The 25,888-nt window shown below is 40.7% G+C and overlaps 1 protein-coding gene across 1 annotated transcript in view; it reads left to right on the top strand.

The window, feature by feature from the left end:
- CLSTN2 (calsyntenin 2) overlaps positions 1 to 25,888 on the top strand; it is a 216,698-nt gene that overhangs the window by 5,606 nt on the left and 185,204 nt on the right. Inside the window, exon 4 of the mRNA XM_036744084.1 lies at positions 4,607 to 4,756. Within this exon, the coding sequence (XP_036599979.1) occupies positions 4,607 to 4,756 (150 nt within the window). The remainder of the gene's footprint in view (positions 1 to 4,606; positions 4,757 to 25,888) is intronic.

Genomic DNA, 25,888 nt, shown 5'->3' with positions numbered 1-25,888 from the left:
CCAGAATCCCTATCTTCTAGTCGTGTAATTTCTCCGTTGGATTATAAGATCTCTACCATAATTGTGGGGTTTTTTAATTTTTCCTTTATTCTTTTTCTTTCCCTCCTTCCTTCCTTCTTCATTTTTTGGGTTTGCATGACACCACATTTCCAACCCCTTCCCCCCACTTTTTCTTCATTTCTAAAGAGCTTTGTCATTAAACCAACCCATTCATGGGATAAGAACAGGCCTATGTGTTTTGCATTCTAGAGAACCTGTCTTACAAATCCCTTTAAACTCCATAGTGCTTCATACACATCATAAGCATTCAGTAACTGATGGTTTAATGATAAATGAATAGTCTGCCTACCCTTCTAGAAAAAGATATATATATGTAGTAGATCTGGGCCATTTCCCCATTCCTACATCCCCAACCTCACTAAGTCAAAGAGCAGGCTGTAGGCCTGCTGCTCATAGAAGGCCACAGGAGCCAATCCTGACCAAAGAGGAGGTCATACATTTTGTCTGGGTGCACCTTTGAAAGGCACTGTCATGAGAAACAGCACCAGTTTGAAAAGCCATCATTTAATTTAAGCAACACCGACAGATTTACTTTGCTTCATAAAACAAAGTGTGCATTTGGACTTCACACAAGTTCCAAACCCTTGGTTGATCACGATATTGGATATTCTGGTTATTCTTCACTATGGCAAAAATACAGCATTTAAACAAAAATAATAAAAGATCACTTTCCCATACGTTAAGTTTTTGTTGTAGGAGGAACTAAATTAGTTTTTCAGACAGTTTCATTTGGACTTGTTATGGAACTGTAGCTGCAACAAATTGAGACCAAGGATTCAGTTGGTATAATTATCTCTGTACCATATTCAACAATCTGTGGTCTGCTTATGTCACACGGTTTAGATATAGAGTTTTTTTCCTTCAAGATGAGTATCTCGTAAGAAATTTAACTTTAGAAAGCAGAGAGTCAAACTTTCTTTTTATAATTCATTTTTCTAGTGAGTGTTAGGAGTCATTTGTTTTTGCTTATCATATTCAGTAACAGCATTTTGAATCCTATTGAATTTTTCACCTTTAATATAGACTCAGACATAACCTCAGAAGAAGTCCTAAAAACCTTTTTGAAATATTAAAAGGATTTATAAAACTCAGCCAGGAAGCCCAAAATATCTTAAATCACTTTCAACTGAGCCAGCTGTCTTTTTTTTTTTTGGCAAGGCAATTGAGGTTAAGTGACTTGCCCAGGTTCATACAGCTAACAAATGTCAAGTATCTGAAAATGAAAGTATCTGAGAGTGGATTTGAATTCAGGTCGTCCTGACTCCTGACTTCAGTTCTAGCTGCATCTCCAACTATCTTAAAAAAAAGCCAACTATATTTTAAAACAACTGAAATGGTTTTTATATTTGAACATAGCCTATGTTATTTGGAACAAGGAAACTGAATTAAAAAAAAATCTGACATTTATATGCCACTTTAAGAATGTAAGAGGGCTTTCCCTACATTATGTCATTTGAGCATCCCAAAGATTGTCATTCTTATTTTTCAGATAGGGATGTTGAGGCCTTAGAGAAGTAAACACACTTGCCTAGGACACACAATAGGAATTATCCGAGGTTAGATTTGAACCTATTTTTTTCTGATCACAAGGCCAGCACTCAATGCTTTCTTTATACCATCTGGTTGGCAGCACCCAGTAGCCAGTCCTCAGACACCGATCAGTAAATCTTGGCTTCCCACACACTGAATGATGCCCAAACGGCACAAAGAAGAGGACACAGCTTCTCAAAGTTCTTAAACTAAAACCAGGCAACTTCTGAAAGCACAGAATCAATCCGAATTGCTGTGAGTAAGTAAGTAGTAGTGACAGGAAGAGTTCCTAGCTCTAGGCTATTTCATGGTTCTTTCTATCTCCTACCCCATTTAGCATAATACCATGCAAGCAGTGAATATTTTTTTTACACTTGAACCACAGATTCAGAGTTGGAAGGAATTTGTGTCATCTCTAGCCTAACTCCCTCATTTGTCAGATAAGGAAACTGAGGCCCAAAGAGATTTACAGCTGGAAGAGACCTTAGAGGTAATTTCATCCAATCCCTTCACTTTATATATGTATGGTACAGTGCTGGACTTTGAGTCAAAGGACCTGAATTCAAATCCCTTCTCTTCCACTTACTACCTCAGGTACTTTGATCAAGATACTGTCAGGCCCTCAGTTCCTTCATCTGTAAGATGAGGAATTTGGATTAAATGACCTCTATAGTCCCTCTAAACTCCAAAGCAGCAATTCTGTGAAGTGATTTACCCAAGATCATGGGGCAGCTAGGTGGCATCAGAGTGCACAGAGTTATGGGCCTAGAGTCAGGAAGACTCATCTTCCTGAGTTCAAATCCAGCCTCAAGACACTTACTAGCTGTATGGCCTTGGGCAAGTCACTTATCTCTGTTTGCCTCAGTTTCTTCATCTGTAAGATGAGCTGGAGAAGGAAATGGTAAATAGTTCCAGTATCTTTGCCAGTCATGAAGAGTCAGACACGACTGAAAGAACCGAACAACAACAAAACCCAAGGCTATACAGTTAGGAAGTAGCAGAGATGGAATTTGAACTCAGTCCTCCAAATCCAGCACTTTTTCACTATAGTTCAGATTAATGTAGATTTTTTTAAAAAAGACAGTTTACAGAATACTTTCTTCACAACTCTGAGTTACATAGTCCACGAATCTTTATCTTCATTTTACATATGATGGAAATGAGATCTGGAAAGGTGATAACTTTCTTTTCTTGGGTCACATAAGACAATGAGTCAACTTTCCTAAGCTGTCTTAATACATAAGCTGTACTCTCCCACTTGAAAGAGCAATACAATTCAGATGAAATACAATTGAAACATACTGAATATGTTTTTATTTGTTTAATTGACATTGCTAGGACAGACTCAGGCCGATCTGGTGATCCCAATTTGGGATCAGAATAAAATGAGACCCTCATAGATAATTTAACAATTTCCAAAAAGGAACTTTGCTTAACCATAAAATGGAAAATATTTGAGGATAATGTCTATTTCTCTGTGTTGGTTAAGCTGGTCTACTGATTAGAAGTCTAAGAGAGGAACAAACCCCTGCCTCCTGGCTCTTGTACCTAAGCTAACAGGAAGCCAAATCAGTGGTTCAAGACCTATTGGTCCTATGGACCAAATAATTCTCAAGGATGACTTTTAATACCTTTTAAGGAAAAATTAACCTAGCCTGAGTAGAGTAGGACCTTAGGAAAAGCTAGCTCAACCTCTTTGGGAGAGGCTTAAGAAATGTGGCTTCTACGAGAGCAACCATGATTTTAGGGAGCTCATCTTCCTGAATTTGTTTCTGGCCTTGGGCACTTGCTAGCTATGTGACCCCGGGCAAATCACTTAACCCTCTTTACCTCAGTTTCCTCATCTACAAAATGAGCTGGAGAAGGAAATGGCAAACCACTCCAGTATCTTTGCCAAGAAAACACCAAATGAGGTCACAAAGAATTGGACATGACTGAATAGTAGCTATTTTCTTGACCATTTTTCTTCTATAAGATTAATCCAATCCCTTTATAAACAAATAGTACAATGGTGAATTTGGAGTCAGAGGAGCTAAGTTCAAAACCCCTCTCTACCACTTTCTACTTGAATGACATTGGTCAAATTACTTAGCCTCTCTGGTCCTCAGTTTCTTCATCTGTAAAATGAGAAGGTTGGACTAGGTTCCATTTTTCTGAAGAAACCAATAATGAGGCTATTCTTGTCTGCAGAAGATTTTATCTCAGAATAAAAATAATGGGTAAATAATAGAGAAATGCACATCAGGCATTACCTAGGGACCCTTGAAAGCAAGAGCCACATTACAACAGCAACAATAATAAAAAAAAAATTAAAATTATACCTATTGGTCACAGAACATTTTTCAGAACATAAAAATGAACCCACCACCAGAAATGACTTGAAAAAGATTTCTCATTCTCCCTAAGAGAGATGTAATGACTGTCATCAGGGCAGGGAATCTGTTATCTTATGTAGCTGTCAGAAGGGAGAGGGCATTTTTCTTGCTGATTTAATTTCCCATTTGGGTAGCAAAATGATATCAGAAAATGGCAGTGAACTTTCCTGGGAACAGGGCCTGAGAAATGTGCTCAGAGATAAAGTGGTATTTCCTGTCTCCACATGTTTAAATACATTTCCAAAGAGTCTGCTGCAGGTGAGCTCAGTGCTGGATTTGATAGGAATTCTAATCACATGTGCACATGTTCCAGAGGTAGGTTTTTTTTCTGGGAGCAAAAGAAATAAAAACACTGACTCGTGCACTTCTATTTTAGCACTATTCAGTTTACCAACACTGTATAGTTGGGGAACCTCAGGCCAGCAATGACCACAAGGCAATTATTGGGATTTTTAAGCAGATGCTAATTAGAGAAGACACACTCATTCGCCATTTTAATTTCTGGAGAAAAGGGCCCAGAATGGTTTCCTTCTGTTTTTTGGGTGTGCGTGGTGGGGGAGAGATTTGAATGTTATGGATATTGAAGTGATTTTCAGTTTTGGTACATGTCTTCTTTCTTTTTGTTTTCTTAACCTCTTCAGGTAATATCAGAAACACAGAGAAACTCAGCTATGATAGACAACACCAGTATGAGATCATGGTCACCGCCTTTGACTGTGGCCAAAAACATGCAACAGAAAATGTCATGGTGCAAGTGGATGTGAAACCTGTCTGTAAACCCGGCTGGCAAGGTAGGACTTTGAAAAAAAATTCTCCCCTCAAAGGAAGGCTGGTCTGGTGTACAGAAAGTCCTAGGTTTTACTCAGGGCACCTGCATAATGTTGTGGATAGAGCACTGGACCTGGAGTCAGAAAGATTTAAGTTCAAATATGGCCTGATATTTACTAGCTGTGTGACCCAAGGCAAATCACTTAAAACCTGTCTGTCTAAGTTTCTTTATCTGTAAAATGGGGATGACAACAGCTTCTACCTCCCAGGGGTTGTTGTGAGGATCAAATGAAATAATACTTGTGAAGCACAGCAACTGGAGCCATAGTAAGTACTACATAAATGTTAGTTACTATTATCATTCCTATTAGAAATTTTAATTTATTCTGCACCTTCCCCCTCTTGGTACTGTGATCAGCAGAGCTTAGTAAATGGAAATTGTTGCTTGGAATGTTTTTAAAGATGTGGCTTAGGGAATGGAGACCAACAGTCATAGAAAATGGGGATCAAGGAGGGAGTGGAATTTATACTTATTTACATTTAAACTGCTGAGAAGTAGGGAGAAATTGTAATTTAAACTCCAAGCTATGTCAGCAGGTAGGCTAATAAAGAGAGAAGAAATTCAGCTTGCCTCCCTCCCCTTTCTAGAGAGAAGAAATTATGTTTTTCACCAGAATTGTAACTAGGAATTTTTGTGCCCAAGGGAAACATGAAAAAAGTTCCTTCACTTGAGTAGAGGTGGAAGAAGAATGGGGCAGGAAATGATCTCACCCGAGCCCCAGACATCTGGTGGTAGCTTTCTACTATAGCTAATTTTTCTTGCTGTAGTCTAAGCTCTTTTGTTTCTAGCTGCTGAAGACTTGCAAGTAGTGTCAAAGCCCTCTAAATAAGGTGCTCCGTAAGTCATACATTCCTTTGAAGACCATATTAAACCTATACAGACAGCTCTCACTTTATCTAAGTGGTCCCTTCTGCAGACCTCTAATATAAAGTGGTACATTTTGAAAAGATCTCAATTAAGTTGATTTTTACACCATGTGAATTTGCCATGTGCAAGGAGGAAAGAAGAAAAGCAGGCAGGGGACTACTCCTGTGGAGGGAGGAGGCCAGCACATGATTCAAGGACATGCAAGGGCCCAGACAGAGAAACAAGAGCAGGATGTGGAACACACGTGGGTGGAAGGGGAGGGGGGATACCTGTGGGATGGACATGGACACAGACAGGAAAGGACAGGAGGGAGAGGCTAGGCTGGCAGAGACACATGTACCTGATGGACAGAAGACACCTGAGGCAGAACATTTGGGTGGAGAGGGGCAAAGGTCTCCCCTCTAAGTGCGGGAAGTCTCAAGCCAAGTCCTCATATCTGGCAGCAGCACAATGGTGGCAGTCTTTCCAAGTGGTCTATACTTCTGCTTTCACTTACAGGGTTTGGTTTTTGGGTTTTTTGAGGGGGAGGTAGAGGGAGGCTACAGAACCCTAAACCAAAAGGCAGGAATTAAGAGGGAAAGCACAGTACTGTCCAGTAAAGTTAACATAGACTCTTTTCGGAACATGGATTTCTTTCAGAATTCTTTATATAAAGTTGAATTTGCATAAATCGAGAACTGTCTGTATTGCAAAGATAGTAAAGAAAAAAGAAAAGGACTCTTGTGCATAAAAAAGTATTTATAGCAATTCTTTTTATTATAGCAAAGAACTGAAAACTAAAGGGGTTCCAAATGGGAAATGGCTGAACAAATTATGGTATATGAATGTAATGGGATAATAAAAGGGGTGATTTCAGAGATACTTGGGAAGATTTGTATAAATTGATGTAGAGTGAAATGAACAGAACCAGGAGAACAATTTACACAATAAAAACATTGCAAGAGCAAACAACTTTGACAGACTTAAAAAAAAAACTCTGAATAGTACAACGAACAAATGTGATTTCAGAGTTGTTTGGAGATCATGTTGCTATCAGAGTTCTTCCTTAGTTAAGGCCACAGTTGGAAATTTTGATGTGGGATTGGCAATGAGCACCATGAAGTATCTGTTTGGAGAATATCCTTCAAATATGCAAGTTGAGCTACTTCTAATAGGGTTCTCACTTTGTAGGCCCTGCCTTTTTGGCCCCATAGTCTGTAAGGTACATTTTCTCAGCTTCTTTCATCTGTGATTGGTAGACAAGAATAATCTGTTAGTCATTGGTATTTGCTAGGTGTCATAGACTCTTAAAATGTTAGAGCTAGAAGGGCCCTTAGAAGCCATGTAACCCAAGAACTTCAGTTTAGAGAAGAGAAAACTGAGATCCAGAGAGGTGAGATAATTTCCTGAAAGTCACTCAATGAATTGATGGCAGAGCTAAGCCCAAAACCTAGATCTCTTGGAACCCGGTCCATAGTTCCTTACCTGCTAGTGGACTTGACCAGAAGTTATGCTTTAAGACGTACATTTGTATACCATTCTACCCCTCCCATGAAATACTACTATGACTATTACTACAACAACTACTACTAATAGTAATAATGATAATAATAATAGCATTTACATGTCTTTCAAGGTTTACAAAGTATTTTAAGTACGTTATCTCATTTGATCTAATTAATATTTTCTCAAACGGGATAATAAGTAATACAAATTCCTTTAAGGAATTATGAACAAAATAGTCTATTTTACAATTAGGAGTATTTGTAGTTAAGTCCTTATCCATAACTAAAGATTAAGTTACTTTGTCTCTACCTTCTTATAGGAAAGTCACAGAAACATGTAGGGTTAGTATATTCCCAGTGCCTTTGAGGCAAATCTGTATGGGTGACCATCTATTTCCATCTATGAATAGGACCTACGCTGCTTTTTCCCAACCTCCACAGAACTATGCTCAGTGATTTCTAACGTACACCAGGGCTCACTTGGTTGATTTCATTTGTTTTTCAATCCAATAAACATTTGTTGAGTTCCTACTATATGAGGCACTGTCAAGTCAATTAGCATTAATTAAGCACTTACTGTTTGTCAGGCACTGTGATATGAACTAGGGTTACAAATACAAAAAAGAAAGAGCCCCTGCCTTCAAGGAGTTTACATTCTACTGAGTAATTCTAATAACTGGGAGGCACATTGGGAGGAGGATAAGTCTAAGTTATGAGCCTTGCTTTCATTAGGGAGATGAGACAAACACACAAGAGACAATTAGGGAACAATATAACAGTACATGAAGACATGTGATTAAATAAATAAATGCCACAGTAAAGGCTATAGATTGTAAGGCGGGGAAACCTCAGAACAAGGAGAGATGGTTGTGGTCTGGAATGAGGAGAGAAAGCTTCTTGGGGGTGGTAGAACTGGAGGAGGGCCACAAAGGACAGGTCACTTGGGGCATTTCTGGGATGGGGAACAGCATTAGCAAATCCTGAGATATAGGGATGGCCATGACATAGATGGGGAGCAATGAAGATACTGTCCAAAGCAGAGGGTTCAAGTTTGAGAGGTTAGAGATTTAAATTGGATGTATTGAGTGGGCCCAGATGGTGGAAAGGCTTCAATGCTAGGATGCGACCTTATGGAGCCCCCAAGTTCTCCAAGTGTAGCCCTGAGAAGTCCACATGCATGTGCCCAGAGTAATTCCTGAATAAAATCGATCTTCTTCCCAGGGCTAAGTCCACATGATGGGCAAGAAAAACAAATAAAATATGGCTCGCTAGAACTAGCTCCTGTTCTAAGTAATTTCCCTTTAGGCAGGAAGGAATTATAGTGCCGTTAAAGTGATCCATCACGCTCAGAAGCTGCTTCCAAAGTCTCTGGGAACACTCTGCACTTGTACAGCACAATCATCCAGCCCTTGCCTTATCTATCCCTCCCCTTCAGGAGAAAAATAAACCTCCCTGTCTCCGGCTGATATCTTCCCAGAAGGAAATAAAAGACCCAGCTCCCAGGTTTGGCTCACATCACAGAGACCTGTCACCTTGTTCCTATGAAGGGAGCACACATGACTAGGAGGTGCATTTTGTTGTTCTGGGCTAGCCTCATGGTTAAGGTTGTTTGTTTTAGGTTCATCAGCTTTAATCAATAATAATTCCTTATTTTTGTAAGGTGAGAAGCATTGCAGCATAATGGCAAGTCTTGAAGGCAGGAGTAACTGGGGTCAGGACCTGCCTCTGACACAGTCTAATGGGGCAAGTTCAACCATGTCACTACCCTATTAACAAGTTCTAGTGGCTCCCTATTACCTCCAAATCAAATAAAAAGTACTGTTTGGCTTTTAAAGTACTTCAGAGATTGGCCCCTTCCTACTTTTCCACACTTACTCATTTTACTCCACTCTATGATCCAGTAGCATTAGCTTCCTTGCTCTTCTTCAGCTATGACACTGTCTCCTGACTCTGTCCCTTTTCATTGGTTGCCCTCCATGCCTAGAATGTTCTGTTTCTCTTCACCTCAGCCTCTTGGCTTCCATTGCTTCCTTCAAGACCCAATACAAATCTTACCTTCTGCAAGAGGCCTTTCTGTCCCCCTCCCCAGCCACTCTGGAGTCTCAGCCTTTACCCCCAAGATCGCCTCACATTTAACCTATGGAGATCTTGTATGTACATAGTTGTTTGCCTATTGTCTACCCCATTACATCTAATCGTGACCTCTTTGAGGGTAACCTTTCTTTGTATCCCCAACACTTGGTACACAGTACCTAGCATACAGTAAGCACTTAATTAAAGCTTTTTGACTGATTGACTTAATGACCCAGGCAAGTCTTTAAGATTAAAGCTTGGGGTCATTTGAGTTGCCCATCTGTGTTGGTGAATGGAGTTTATACCTGGAGAATTCCTCACTCTGATGAAATCACAAGTTCTAATCAAAAGTCAAATATTTACAATACTTTATTCTCATCCAAAAGTTTTTCACATATGTAATGTTAAGCAGGGTGGGACTTTTTTACTGTTTTCTCTTTGAGAATGCTAAAGTACTCAAGTGCCTTTAATTAAGTCTTACTAGGTGCAAAGCCCCAGGGCCACACACTTTTGTTGAATAGATGTGAAACCTTCAGGCCCTAAAAAGGGTATATAAACTCAGAGGTTAGCATTCTGTCTGGGGGCTCTCACTCACCAGAAGAGTGTTGATGTGGAGACCTTGGGTAGCTACTGGAGTCCCCTGGCTTTGAAGAAAATCCAGATGTTGGTACTTCTCTTTTTGGTAACTATGTATGTGATGTCTTGATTAGACAAAACCTGTCTGTTGAACTGTGTTATTTGATCTGTTGATATTTTCTGTTTGTAATTTCTATTTGTATTTGCTCTGAAGTTCGGGGTGCTGGCTTTTCCTCCTGAACTAAGTGAAGGATATATATATATATATATATATATATATTTGATTAAAGGGAGATTGTTAACCCCTTAAAGTTGCTTTCCTTAGAAAAGCAGATCAAAGAACCTGTGCTAGCAGCTCTTGTTGCTGGTCTTGTTGGGTCTTACACCCCTACAGCAGCTGCTAGCCACCTTGTTGTTACAGCATCTTATCCAATTTAATGCTCATGATGACCCAAAGAGAAGTGCATAATAGCTTTATCATTAGCATATAGTAGGGACTTAATAAATGTTTGTGAATTCAATTCAGTCCCTGCTTGATGAACATATAGAACTTTAGTGATAGAATCAAGACTTGAACTCTTTTCTCCTAGTTCCATGTCTAGTACTCTCTCCACTATACCTCACTTAATATGTTTCTTAACTCTCTTCATCTTCCCAAAGGCAATGACCCTGTCTTCTCTTTCACCTAGCACTGGACTCTGCAGAACAGTAGGTGCGCAATCCATGGTGTTGAATGACTAGAGTTTGGGTCAGAAGCAGGCTTTGACCAGAGACTAGGGGAAAATGCCAGGACAAAAACATGCCATTGTGATGGCTTGTTGAGGTCAGTCCTGTCTAGTCCAGGAATCTATGGTCCAGAACTCCCTAGGGCTTTTTGTTCAGACTGCTGCCATTTGGAATACCCATATCCACCACTTCCCTAGAAAATGAATTGTAAGATTATCCTGGTCTCACTTAAACCTAAGAAGATGGAGAGGTGGAGCCAAGATGGGCCAGCCCCAGGTAAAAAGATAGGACAGGACTGTCACCCAATGGGTGATTCATTACATTAAGCAATTCATTATTATCTCCCTCTTTGTTCCTCTCAAGATGCTTGTAGGATCATAGATTTAAACCCAGAAGGGACTTCAAAAACCAGCTAGTCCAATCCCATCATTTCACTAATGAGGAAACTGAGGCCCAGGGATGGCAAATGATCTGCCACAGAAATAATAAGCATCAAAGGTAGGATTGAACATAAGTCCTTAGATTCCAGCATCAGTGTTTTCCCATTATGCCTCACAGCTTCCCGATTGATCTTTTTGGATCTCTCTTTGATCCATATTTTCCAGCCTAGCCTCACTCATCTAGTATCTCAATGCCTGGGGCTACCATTTGCTCTGTTGTTTTGCAGAATTTGGCATTGCATTATACCCAGAATGCTCCCTCTCCATTCCTCCTAAGTCTTGTTGATGAACTTATAACTGGGTCTGAGACTCATACCATTAATCACCTACTTAATCCTTGGCACCATCTGACCCTGTCTCTATTGAGACCTTCAAGGAATCTCCGAGCCCAATGTTGGGAACTAAGCAAGCTTGGGGTATTTTTCAGCTTCTCATATGCAAAATTCTGCCTTCCTCACCAGGTGTTAGTGCAGTTTGCTTTCTTCCCTCTCTTGTTCTTGGCATCCCTATTGAGTTTTATCCTGGGAGAGCAAGAGGGTAAGTCAGTAGGACATGTGGCTTTATAGATCTATTTATTTGGCAGCAAGGTTGTTATTGTTTGTTCAGTCCTTTCCCTAAAGGTGCTATCCTCTTGCAAAGTGAGGGGGCCATAGGAAATCTACCTGGAGAATGGGACTGTGATTAGTGGTGCTACTCTTCATTTCTCAGCCAGGCATACATTTTAATCAACCAAAGTCTTCACAGACTTTAGGACCGCTGTGAATTCCCCAGCAATTATGCCAATGTACATCCTCCCACACTCCCTTCCTTCCTCTGCTGTGACTTCCTTAGCAAAATTGGTCATTTACATTCCAGATTCACAATTCAGACTCTGGTTTAAGAATATGAATGGGCAAACATATCAGGAGTGTTATGGATTGAGTCTTTCCTCAATTTATCCAAGTCTTTCATTGTCTTTTATGCTATCCTCAATCCTCTTCCCACACAATTTTGCTCATGTATCCCATCTTGACGGGACTTGGCAGCTAAGGTTCTCAAACGCCCTTGGTAAATTTTAGGTATCACTGGGAGACTCTCTTTCCTCTTCTCTCCCAAACTCTTGCTCCTTACATTTTATACTGGTCTCTGATCCATATTGTTCTCTGGCTAACCACCAGCACTAAGTCTTTTCATCTGTTATCTTCAAAACATAACCTGTATGGGGACATCAGACAGCAACTTTAGAAGAAAAGATATTCATCGGATCATAGATTTAGACCTGGGACAGACCTTTAGAGGTTGTCAAGCCCTCATTTTAGAGATAAGAAAAATGAAGCTCAGATAGGTTAGATGACTTGCCCAGGTCACATAGCTAGGCATTGTCTGAAGTATGAGTTCAATAAAAGTGTTCCTGATTCTAAGTCTGATACTCTAGGGAAAGGGGAAAGGAAATTACCTTTTATATAGCACCTACTATGTACCCAGCACTCTACTAAGTGCTTTACAAATATGATTTCATTTGACACACCAACCCTGAGAGGTAGTTGTATTATTATCCCCAGTTTGCAGTTGAGGAAACTAAGGCAGAACGTGGTTAAATGATTTGCTAAGGGTCACACAGCTATTAAGTATATGAGACCAGATTTCAATTCCATGAATTCTATGAAATTCCATGAAATCTATGAATTCTTCCTGACTTCAGACCCAGCTGATCTAACCCCTGCCCCATCCTCTGCCACTCTGACTATGAGAGGATAAGTCTATCAGTGCTTCTTAAACTGTGGTTATTTTAAATTTAAGAAGTCTGGAAGGGGTTACAAGTGGAAAAAGTTTAAGAAGAACTGATCTAGATTATAGTTATAGACATGAAGTGATTGCAAATGCCATGTTTTAAAAAATCTCAGCTTTTACGGTTCTGGCAGTAGGATCTGTGGGAGTTTTGGTCTGGGAGAAGAGGATGAAATCACCAAGGGCTAGAAAAGTCTAGGAAAACTTCATGGAGGATGAGGAGTTTCTGATGAATGTTATTAGACAGGTAGGGTTTAGACAGACATTCCCAGGAATGGTGGTGAACAAAGGCCCATTTGTGGAAATGATCACGGCACATTCAGGAAACCTTAAGGAAGCTGACCTGACTTAAGCTGGGGATCCGTGTTGGGGAGCAATAAAAATGAGGTTAGGATAGTATCACTTGGATCTGTCCATCTAAATAATGGACGGCCTTTAACATACTAGGAAATAAGGCACCATTGGAAATTTCTGAGCAACAAAAGGGATATGACAGAAGTAAGGGGAAAGATGCTGGAGTTGAAAGAAGCCTGGACTTGGAGTTAGAAGACTTGAGTTCAAGACTCTGCTTGTACTTCAACTCTGCACTATAGCATCCTCATCTGGACAGTAATCTTTTAGGTGCCTTCCAGCTCTAAATCCTATGATTTGATCATATTTCTAATTGAGGAGGTTTTTTACAAATATTTATTAGCCATCAATGTGTTCAGAGACTTGTGCTAGGCACAAGTAAAGAGAAAAAAGGAGCAGTTCCATCTCTAAAGAAGCTTATATTCTTATGGAAGGAATCACATTCTACTCTAGGGTCTCTTCCAGCTCTAAAATTCTGTGGCTGTGGAAGGAAGCTTAGTCTGGCAGTGGTAAGGCTCCAAGAAAAAGTCGACAAGACTTAATGACACAGGATCAGGGACAAAGGAGAGGGATGACTCAAAAAAGACCCAAAATTTTGAGCATAAGAAATAGGTAGTGCCAATGACAGAGGTAGAGAAGTTGAAAAAGGAGACTAGTGTGTTGGGGAAGAGGGTAAGTTGTGTTTTGAGTATACTGAGTTTAAAAGATGACAGAACATTCAAATAAAAATGTACATTAAGCTGTTGGAGGTATGGCCTATTGGCCTTCAGGTTAGAAGACACTAGTGGTGATAGAGATTTAGGATTAGCAAAAGTTGAATCCATGAAAGGGAACTAGTTTTCTCAAACAGAGAGTATAGTACATAAAAGGAAGATCAGTGGATCGAGGACTGAGCCTGAAGGAATTCCCACAGCTAAGGGATCAGAGGATCTGTTGAATTAAGCAGAGAAAATGAAATAGAGGGAGGGTTAATTAGAAGATAATAAGGATAACATAGCATCCTGGAAAGCAACGGAGAAAAAGCCTCTAAGAATGGGGACGGAGATGGTAATGCTATCAATAGTGTTCACTGAAGCTAAGAGGTCAAGGAGAATGAGAACTGAGAAAGGCCCAGTGAATTGGAAGTTAGGTTGTCATTAGTGACCTTACAGAGCATGATTTTTGTCAATTGTAAGATTGGGAACCAGTTTTGCAGTAGGTTGTAACAAGGAAGTGGGTGGCAAGGGAAATAGGATCAGTGGGCATAAAAGACTCACTTGATAAATTTGCAAGTAAAAGAAATGACAAAATTGAATCAGAGCCAAGGAAGGAGAAGGGTCAAGGCAAGGTTGTTGGGGGAAAGGGCAAATCGTTCATGGTTGAAGATAAAAGGGAAGGAACCAGGGCAAAGGCCATGCGGTACAAACCTAGCAAATATCACAGAATCTCAGAGTTGTATCAGACTTCAGGTCATCTAATTTAACCCGTACCTGAACAGGAATATTCTCTCTCATATCTCTGAAATGACGGCTAGCCTGGCAGAGTTCCAAAACTGCCTCTCACATTTAGTAACTGGATGACTCCCGACCAATCACTTAATTACCTGATCCTCAGTTCCTTCCTCTTTGTTAATAATAATAGATTGAATTTAGACAGCACTTTAAGGTTTGCAAAGCATTTCCCAAATATCACCTCATGTTAATCATAACAGCCCTGGGAGGTAGCTGCTATCATTACCCCCATTCTGTAGATGCGGGAGCGAAGAGAGGCTTTAGATGACTTGTCTGGGGTGTCACAGCCTGTAAGTGCCTTGAGCTAAGATTGAGCTCAGATCTTCCAGACTTCCAATCCAACACTACTTCACCATATCACCACCTTCAAAAAGAAGGTGATGTTTACATGATCTGCTTCACTGTAATGTTGTGAAGGAAAGCTTTTTTCATACCTTTAAAGTACTCTAAGAATGTAAGCTATGTATGTCTGATGCTTCACCCAGCTCAGAAGAACCTGCTTAGGTCAGTGATCGATACTATTTCAATCAGTATTCATTAAGTGACTTCTATGTGCAGAGCAATGTATTAAATATTATCAGAGAGGCAAAAGAGGAATAAGACATAGTTCCTGTCTTTGTGGGATTTACTTTTCTCTTCACCCCCATTTCAATCTCCCCCCCACCCCACCACTTCAGACCTAATTCCTACTTCCCCAAACTAAGGCATCTCTTTTATTGTCATTGGGAGCCTAACCAACAGTACTTATACTATGTTACAAACCCTGTCTCCGAAGGATTGCAAGAAAATGAATAAGAGATCCACGTTTCCATTAAGTCTGAGCGGGGCAAACTTCAGAGTGTGGGAGCAAAGTTACTTTGTAGTTAGAGCAATACCTGGGTAGAGTGACCCAAACTTTGTCCCAAGATGGAAAAATTTCTAAGGGACAGGAAATCAACCAGACCAGAGGAGTGCCTGCATGGTTTTGTATAGTCAGTGAGCTAAGAACGGCTTTTACATTTTAAAATAAAGTTTTATTGCCATTTAAAAATGTGAAAACCATTCTTAGCTTTTGGGCTGTACAAAAACAGGTAGCAGGCACATTTGGCCCTCCCCAGCCACTGTGGGGCTTAAAAGGCAGATAAAAAAAATTATATTCCTCTAAAGAAAAAGGGGAGAAAGGGGCAGGAAGAAGATGGAGCCAGTGAGAGCAAACATCTTCTGGGGGGATCAATGATTGTAATCTTCTCACAGGGTTCCTTTGGCAGACCCAAGGCTGGCACAGACTGGAAGCACCATATTAGTTAGGGGTTACAGAAGAGCATCCTAGCGTCCCTGCTCTGAATCTCTCCGGATTTCTGTTTCTTCCTCTCTAAAATGAGAGGATTGGACCAAGTGTTTTTTCAGATTCCTTCCCATTCCAGTTCCACGAGCATGAGATTTGGGTTCCATTTGACTCTACCTCAATTCAGTTTCAGTGAGAATTGAATGAGCTTTTCCCTAAGACTTTGAGCAAGTCAGTTTTCTATGGGCATTTCCTCCTCTTTAAAATCGAGGACTGTCTAGGTGACCCCTAGGATCCCTCCCACTTCTAATATGGCACTTTGAAGGTTTGTAGGGTGTGGGTGGGTAGGTGTACTCTTTCAAGCACTCTTTCAGTCCCTTTCCCCCAAAACATCTCTCAAATGGTATGTCATGGCATGTGGGTGATGCAACATCATGCCTTGCTGGATGTGCCATGAAAATCAACACTGTTACATTCCCCAATCCCCATCCTCTGCTATAATTTGCTGCCTTCCTGGTGCAGGGAAGGTCACAATAGTATCTTCTTAAGGAAGTTCAAAGCCACCTCCTAGACTGCAAATCCTAGGGAAGTAAAGAAGGAAAAGGGGGAAGAGGAAAGAGAGGCAGAGGAATCCTAAGGGCTCTAGAGGCCCAAATGCCTAGGAACTTTTCTTTGTTGCCAGCTTAAATCTTTCAGTGTGCCATGATTCCTTATGTAAAGAATACTGTGTTGTGAGCAAAAAAATTGTTTTGTTTTTTTTTTGAATCACTGGCTTACAGGACAGACATGGTATCTTAGGGTCTCTGTGGATACAAAATGTTGGGAAGGGGAATGAGGAAAACATACAAACCCCAAATAAGAGTATTTTGGAGTCATTTGCCCAGGGCATTATTACCTGTGTCTACCCCAGCTACAAAAATTCTTAGTGATGGGCTCTCTCTGAATCCCCACCCATTTAGGCCTTGATGGAGCCATTAAGATCACAATTATCTACAGTATCATAGCCATATTTTTGTTGTACAAGAAGTAAACAGTCTTCCCATACCCAGATTCATCCCTAGATTTCTGATACCACACTGAAATTTAGGTCCTATCCACACATGAAATTGGATCTATAATGTTCAAAATTGAGGAGGCCCGAACTTCTGGTCTGTGCCAGACAGAACTCATTGAAAGCCAGTGTCTCATTAAGTCCCATGGAGACCAGTATCATACAAAGCTCTGCTTCTGAATCATTTACATGAGACACAGGCACCATTTACATGGAGTTCTGAAAGATATATTTCATACCTACGAGAAAATTAGGGTATTCGTGAATTTGCCCGAGTTATTCATTGTCATTTGTCCCAGAGAACAATGTCTGCAGAATGATTTTTAGATGAGAAGAAATTAATTTTGAGGAAGAGTTTTAAACTGGGAATGGAGCTTCTCTCCCTTTTACTCTAGCTTCTCTCTACCTCATTTCTTAGTTTTTATACACCTACATTTGTTATTCAGAATTCTGTCTTCCATAGTGTCTGTGTGACTCTGGGAACCTATTTACTTAGTTTTTCCTACGCCTTTATAAGTTTGATGTGTAGACCAAGGGAAGGGAAGGAAGGAACTCATTAATTAATACTCATAGACAGTGGTCCATTGGATCAGAGTAAAACATTTCATTTACTTAATGAAGAACTTCTCCATGAAGACTTCTGAAATCATCACTCGTATTTGTAGCATACTTCCTGTATCTTTGATGCTCTCATAATCCAGTCATTCTGGTGTGTGAGGGAGTCTGGTATATAGCCTAGTTTCAGACAGGCAGATGTGGATGATTGTGTAACATGGTTGTTCAAATATCAGCTTGTCTCACAAATCACATTCTCACCATGCGTCCACATCCTCTTTGTCTCATCACTGAACATTATCAAAGAGAAACCAATTATAAATCCCCCAGGGGTATTCTGTCAAACACTTAAAATTGGGAAATACAGCTACAGTTACAACATGCTCTTATTTTCAGATCTGGTCCCACTAGTCAGATCCTTCTTCTTTGTTATCTTCATAGTGAGGTGATCTGTTTAAAATGGAAATTGAGAAAAGAGAAGGTCCCTTTGCTATGTTATTCCATCTCTGTTCATTGGGTTTCAAACCAATCCCAAGGTAGCATTAGTCTTTTTTTTCATGCAAACACATCTGTCATCCTACAAATTGCATCATTTCTGGAGGAAGAAGAAAATCTTTTTAAAAAGTCGTTCAACAAAGAATTATTGAGTACCTACTATGTACCCAGCCCTGTTCTAGACAGGGAATTGGAGGTAAAGAAGATATAGTTGGTCCCTGGCTTGCCAGATTATTGCAGAATAGAATTGAAATGGTTGTGTGCATTTCCCATCCCAAAGAAATTACTTATTAAGCTGGCATTTGTACTGTTAATTTTAAGTGCTACATTCTCTTTAAGTACCCAAAGTCATTTTTAGAATATAGGGTTAATAAAAATATTGTAAACCAAGAGAAGTTAAATTTCAGCAAAGTGATGTGAGACCCAACATAAAAAGTTGAAAAGGTCAGAGCCCAAGTGAGTCTTTTTGCTGCTTCCAGGACTGCTAAGTGAAGGAGGTGTACTGTATTATGTTCTTAGTCACTTGCTAGAGACGTAGAAAATAGCCTATGTCCCAGGAGTCCCACAGACTTGCCCTCCCATAGGCAAAAGTCTGATCAATTATTGACCAAGTAAACTAAAGAGCAGACTCTGGTTTTCCTACATGAGAGGGGATTGATTTCAAATCATGGAGGTGATAAGCTTAGGGAGCTGTAGCCATTCACTTGATAAAAAATGAGAACCCAGGAGATTTTCAAATGTTAAACCATGCCTGTGAGAATGCAAGGGCAATGCAGTTGGTCCCTGTTGAATGATGATGCACATAGGTTTCATTGCATTAGCTTTATTCATAGACAGAGTATATGAGAGCCTTCATGGTGCAATCTGAGGCTTTATCAATCCCATTGATCTTCCATAATGATGGTAGGTTTCACCATTAGAAAGCCATTCCTTTGGGATGTAAGGAGCCAGTTAGTCACAAGTATCTATTAAGCACCTACTATGTGCCAGTCATTATGCTGGGGATACAAAGAAAGGCAAAAGTCAATCTCTGTTCTCAAGGAACTCACATTCTAATGGGGGAGACAACATATAAACAACTATGTACAGCAAGATAACTACAGGTCTCAGAGAGAAGGACCAAGAAAGGCTTCATGCATAAGTGGGCATTTTAGCTGAGACTTGAAGGAAGCCATGAGGTAGCAATGAGGAAGGACTGCATTCTAGGTATGGTGGATGATCATTGAAAATGCAAAGTCAAGAGATGATCATAGAGTACACAGAAGGAAGTAAGGTGTAAGAAGACTTGAAAAGATAGGAAAGAGTGAAGTTGTGAAGGGCTTTAAAAGTCTAACAGGAGATTTTATATTTTATTCTGGAGGTTCTAGGCAGCCAGTAGTGTTTATTGAGTAGGAGGGGAGGGGCAACATGGATCAAACTTATGCTTTAGGTAGTCCAATTTGACAATGTATTGGAGGATGGCCTGGAATGGATAGACCCTTGACACAAGGAGACCCACCTTTGGCTATTGTAACAATCTAGGTGAGAGATGATGAGGGCCTGCACCAAGATAATCATAATGTCAGAGGAGAGAAGGGAGCATACATGGAAAATGATATGAAGGTAGAAATGACAGACCTTGGCAAATGATTGGATGTGAAGGATGAAAGAGTATAGCAAGTTAATGGGTGGGGAATCTTCCAGGGGTGGGGAATCTGCAGTCTCGAGACCACATGTGGCCTTCTAGGTCCTCAGGAGCGACCTTTTAACTGAGTTCAAGTTTTACAGAAAAAATCCTTTTAAGGGGCCTATCTATTGTTCAGTCATTTCAGTTGTGTCCTATTCTTCATGACCCCATCTGAGATTTTCTTGGCAAAGATACTAGAGTGCTTTGCCATTTCCTTCTCCAGCTCATTTTTTTTAGATTACATTTATCATTATTAGTTTACAACACTTAGTTTTACATGTTCTTGAGTTTCAAATTTTCTTCCCTTCCCTCCCCTTCCCCCTGCCCCCCAAGACAGCATGCAGTCTGATATAGATTCTACATAGACCCTCTCATTAAATTTATTTACACAATAGTCAAGTTGCAAAGAAGAATTATGACCAATGGAATAAATCATGAGAGAGAAGAAATAAAACCAAAAAAAAAGAGGAAAAAAAGAGAGCAAATAGTTTGTCTCAGTCTGCATTCAGACTCCACAGTTCTTTCTCAGGATGTAACTCCCTTTTTCCATCATGAGTCCTTTGGAGCTATCTTTGTGTCTTGTATTGCTGAGGAGAGCCAAGTCTATAAAAGTGAGTCATCACAGAAGCAATATGTCTGTGGTTGTGTATAATGTTCTCCTGGTTCTGCTCTGCTCACTCAGCATCATATCATGTAGGTCTTTCCAGGTTATTATGAAGTCCGTATCTTCCCCATTTCTTATAGCACAATAGTATTCCTTTACATTCATATACCACAACACTGAGGCAAACAGGGTTAAGTGACTTGCCTAGGGTCACACAGCTAATAGGTGTCTGAGGCCAGATTTGATGAATCTTCCTGACTCCAGCCCTGGAGCTCTATCCACTGTGCCACCTGCCCATTGGCTTTAGGATTTTGGCAATTAACCTAATTTATTTCCCTGGGTCTCAGTTTTCTCAACTGTAAAATGACAGGTTTGAACTAGATTATCTTTTGGCTCTAAATTTATGATCCCATGATCATGAGTGATCCTCATGTATGAAATCAGAGGGTTGGATTGGATGATCTTCAAGGTCCCTTCAATCTTGTTGAAACCTATGTTTATGGGGTTGGATAATTTTTATCAAGTTAACTGGTAGGATGCGGAATATTTCAGGCACTAGACCTGTGGATTTTAATGGGAATGAAGAAAAACGAAAGGCCAATACCTTAAAAGCCAGGAGACATTTGAGCCATTTGAATGAGGCAAATGGTCCTTGACTCTCTGGCACTGCTTCTGACCTGGTCTCTCCCCTTGATGACTTCCCCGTTTGGTCCTAAATCTTGATTTTTGTCTTTGTCTTCTGGATACAGTTACTGCCTCATTTCTTTGACCTGTTGCTTATGTTTCATGAAGACATCATTTGCTTCAGACTCCTCAGACTGTTTTACTAACATGGTACTGTCCTTTTTAGTTCGATTCGGGCAAGCCTCATCCTCCTTTTCCTTAACCTTCATCATTCATCTACTCCTTAATTTAAGGTGTTATAAATGGGAAAAAAAGAATAGCCTGTACTACTCAGAGGGTTGTAAAGCTAAACCAAAATACTTAACCAGGTCAGTCCCTGGAGAGATTTCAGGGGATCTGTGAACTTGAATGGGGAAAAAATACAACCTTATTTTCACTAACTTTTAACTAAAATTTACTATTTCTTTCAATCATAGTTTTTTTTTTAAAATAACATTATTCAGAGAAGGGGTCCATAGGTATATGGCCAATGTGATACCTACAGCGGCTCCTATGAATGTGCCGTGTATTCCAAGGTTTGAATCACGAGATATAACAGACTCTCTTCATTGAAGAGGAAACCAAGATATTTATTCAGATTCCAGAAAGCCAAATCCACCATGGTAATAAAGAAGTGTGTATAAATTCCCAATGCAAGGAACACCACCGTCCCCAAGCCTTCCCTCTGTCAGGCCTCCTCACAAACAGGATCCCTTAGGCAAAATGCCTCCCTCTCTCCCTCACACAGCTGGCAGCTGCTCTGCTCCCTCTGCCTTCTCTCTGTCTCTCTCTGTCTCTTCTCTCTGTCTCTCTGTGTGTGTGTGTCTCTCTCTCTCTCTCTCTGTCTCTCTCTCTCTCTCTCTCTCTCTCCAAGCTCCAACTTCCTGTTCTATCCCTTCTTGTGCCACCTGTTTGCCACAGGCTCATGTGACTCAGGCTTTCATGTGACTCATACTCATGTGACTCAAGCTTCCATGTGACTCAAGCAGGTCACATAGGCCTGTTAATGGATGGGAAAGATTTTCCCATTACATTAACATTACAATAGGCTATACCAAGTTTCAAGTTAATAACCCTTGAGCTAGATCATGGCCCTAAATCAGCGGTGAGGAACCTTCTGCCTCGAAGCCACATGGGGCCCTCTAGGTCCTCAAGTGCAGCCCTTTGACTAAATTAAGTTTGGATTCTGTCAAAAGGCTGCACTTAAGGACCTAGAGGGCCACATGTGCCCTCAGGGGCAAATTCCCCACCCCTGCCCTAAACCATTGTTCCAAGCCTAGCCTACTCCAAAGCCTCCTATCATTACAGAGAATCCTTGACTATGACTTAGCATGGGCCTTGCACCAGGCACCAGCCTTGGGCTGGGCTAGGTAGAATGAAACAGTTAAACAAATGTTTATGGAAAATTTCTGATGAAAGTAAAGTTCCTATGAATTTTATAAAGATAAAAATAATGTAGACACTTCCTTCAAGAAGCTTGATGTTTAATAGCAGGGGAAAGACACATACAAATAAAGGACAAACAATATAGCATTGGGTTTGCAAGGCAGGGTTGGGGGGGCAAGAAACCTGTGGTCTTGAGGCCACATGTGGCCTTCTAGGTCCTCAGGTGCAGCTTTTTGACTGAATCCAAGTTTTACAGAACAAATCCTTTTATTAAGGGGATTTGTTCTGTGAAGTTTGAATTCAGTCAAAGGGCAGGCACTTGAGGACTTAGAGGGCCACATGTGACCTTGAGGCTGCAGCTTCTCCTTTAGAGTAATTGCAACTTGGATTCAAATCTTCCCCCTGCTATTTATCACCTTTGTAACCTCAGGAAAGTTCCTTAATATGTCTGGTCTGACTTTGATTTTTCTCATCTATAAAATGAGTGAGTTAGATAAGATTTCCATCTGGCTCTAAATCCTGTAAAATCTTAACAAGAGAAAGTTGATAGGGACAAAGGAGAGAACCTGGCAAATTGGCATGAGAAATCTGAAGAGGGAGAGATGACTTTCAGTTATTGTGTTTAAGGAAGGCTTTAAAAAGAGGCTGTAATTAAGTTGAGCCTTGAAGAAAAGAGAGAAATTCAACGTGCAGAAAAAGCGAGAAAAAGAGAGAGAAAAAAAATACATAATGGGCATGAACAACAGTGTGAGCAGAGGCACAAAGACAGGAAAGAACTGGGACAGAACAAGAGTTATATGAAACTAGGCTGGACCCAGACTGTGGCGGGAGCCCAGACCTAAAGGTTTAATGTTACATTCACAGATAGTGAGTCACTGAAGGATTTGAGTAGAGCAGTGATATCATCATCCCAATGTATTAAGAAAACAGGAAAGGTCACAGAGGTCTAATCTTTAATTTTCCAGTAGCCTCAGCGGTCCACATTAGCACAGGAATGTAGCATACAGTTTTGAACACCAGGTGACACTCTTTGCCAGCCTAAAGGTCCCATCCTAGTCTTTTTGACTCTTGTGCAAAAAATTCTGTCTGTATACACGCACAGCTAGCCCAATCCTTTCAAGCCACTAGAGTGCAACAGCTATGAAAAGTGGTATATTTGATAACAGAGTTCTGAGTTCTAGACAAAAATATGGTAAAATATATCTCAGAATTATTGGGGGACATAAAACCATGACTCAGGTCCTTAACCTAGCTCAGTGTTGACCCCTGTATATGGGTATTACAGAAGTGGTCAAATTTCCCATGACCACATGGTTTGTTGTGCATAGTAAAATTGCAAAGAAACCATCAAGTAAATGTTCCCCTTTCAGGAGGATTTCATCTAACCATGTCCTAGATAGGATAGAGTACTATGTCTGGAGTTTGGGATACACGACTTCAAATCCAGCTTCAGACACTGTCTGAAGTCAAGTCATTGAACCTCTGTCTACCTCAGTTTCTTCAAATGGAAAATGAGCATAAGAATAGCATCTACCTCACTGGGTTGTTGCGAAGATTAAATGATATAATATTTGTAAAGTACTTAGCACATTGCCCGGGGCAAGGTAAGTTCTACATAAGTGCTTATTCCCTTCCTCTCCTACACTCTAAGGTCATGTGTGTGTGATAAGAGGATTGTGGGAGACAGGGACTCTGTGCTATTGTCCTAGGCCAGGCTCTGGGTCCTGGATGAGAGCAAAAAAAGCCATGGACAGAGTGCTAGACTTCAAAGAAATGGCCTGTCTAATCCTACTCTGTCTTCACTTCAATCCCTTCTCTGACCCAAGACCATAGCACTTCCCTCCAGTCCATCTCTGCTCTCTCTCCTGGGCTCCTAGTACAAACAGCAAGAACAGCAGCAGCCACAATGACTATTCCAGAAGTTTCCATTTCATTTACTAAAGAACAAAAACTGGAAAGGTCTTTCTCTGTTCCTCAAGCTGCAATAGTATGATAAAGGAAAAGCTTTGAACTACAGGGGAAAAGAGTAGGAAGGATCATAGGAGCATGAATTGAGAACTATAAGTGACCAACCCCCTCATTTTATAGATGAGGAAATTGAAGGGAGAGAAGTGAAGCAAGCAATTTGTCCAGTAGTAGTATGTTGGGAGTAAGTGGTGGATCTGGAATTTAAATCAAGGCCCTTTGATTACAGAGGACAATCAATTCTGTGTATTCGTGAACCAGCTTTACTTTGCGATGAACCATTTGTTAGCTAGCAAGCTCCTTGAGGGCAGCGCTTTCTTTTGCCTCTTTTTTGTATCCCCAGTTCTTAGCACATAGTAATGCTTAATAAATGTTGATTTATTGACCCACTTCATCCCTCTACTCAGTAAATTCTAATGGTCTCCTATTACCTATAGCAGTGTTGTCAGACTCAAATAGAGGGCAGGGGACACTAATCCATACACAAAGATTCCTGAAAACCATATATTGACTTAAGATGTAATGACTTCTCTATCTTATTTTATTTTTTTATTTATTTTTTAAAATACTTCTCAATTACATTTTAACCTGGTTCTGGTCTGCCTATGTGTTTGACAGCTCTGAACTACAGGATCAATAAAAAGTCCTCGATTTGGCATTTAAAGCCCTTCACATCTGACCCTTCCCTGCTTCTCCAGTCTTCTTATGATTTACTCCCTTCTCTCTCAACTCCCTCCTTTTTCATTGGCTGTACTGCAGCCCCAGAAGGTACTGCTTCCTCGTCTCTGACTCCAGACTTTCTTGGTTTCCTCCAAGATTCAGCTCAACTCCCACTTTCTTCACTGTTGCAAGTCCCCGGCCTCGCAACCAACTCGGGGATCCCCCCAAGACCCAGGCCTTTGCCTAGCAAAGAGCCTGATCTCGCGGACAATGAATGGGGCAGGAGCCAAATTTTATTTCAGCAAGCAGCATTTTTATATCTTTAGTGACGTAGGTACATTCTTTGGTTACGTGGGATAAAGAACAAGTAAAATCAAGACACCTGGTTACTAGGACCACCCCCACTCTGCCTACTCTCCTCCCCTTCTCTTCCCGAGCTAACCCGGAGTTCCCTGCGGGCAAGCGATCCAGGCAAAGAACCGGAAGTTCCATGTGCCCTGGCAAGCCCAGACAGAGAGCCGGAAGTTCCATGTGCTCAAGCAGGTCCGGGCAAAGACCTAGAATTGCTAAGGAGGCAACAAAAGGGAGACCCCTCCTCCTGGCTCCACCCATATCTCAGCAGGCCCCTGGGTGTGGAGGTTCAAGGAGGGCAGGGCTCAGCTCTAACTTGGCCCGTAGCACTTCACGATGCCTTTTCCTGTTTTCCCAGTTACTAGTACCTTCCTTCTGAGGGAAGGTATTTTCCTATTTTCCATCTGTTGTTCAGTTTTTTTTCCAGTCACGTCCAAATTTTTTGTGACTCCCTTTGGGTTTTTCTTGGCAAAGATACTGGAATGATTTGCCATTTCCTTTTCATTTTACAGATAGGGAAACTAAGGCAAACAGAGTTAAGACACAGCTAATAAGTGTCTTAGGCCAGATTTGAACTCAGGAAGATAAATCTTCAGGCTGGGCATTCTATGCACTGTGCCACACAGCTACCCCATTTTCCATCTACTCTGTATCTAGCAT

This window comes from Trichosurus vulpecula, chromosome 2 (genome assembly GCF_011100635.1).
Source record: "Trichosurus vulpecula isolate mTriVul1 chromosome 2, mTriVul1.pri, whole genome shotgun sequence".
NCBI classification, from domain to species: domain Eukaryota; kingdom Metazoa; phylum Chordata; class Mammalia; order Diprotodontia; family Phalangeridae; genus Trichosurus; species Trichosurus vulpecula.
This window is presented reverse-complemented; position numbering and strand designations above follow the sequence as displayed.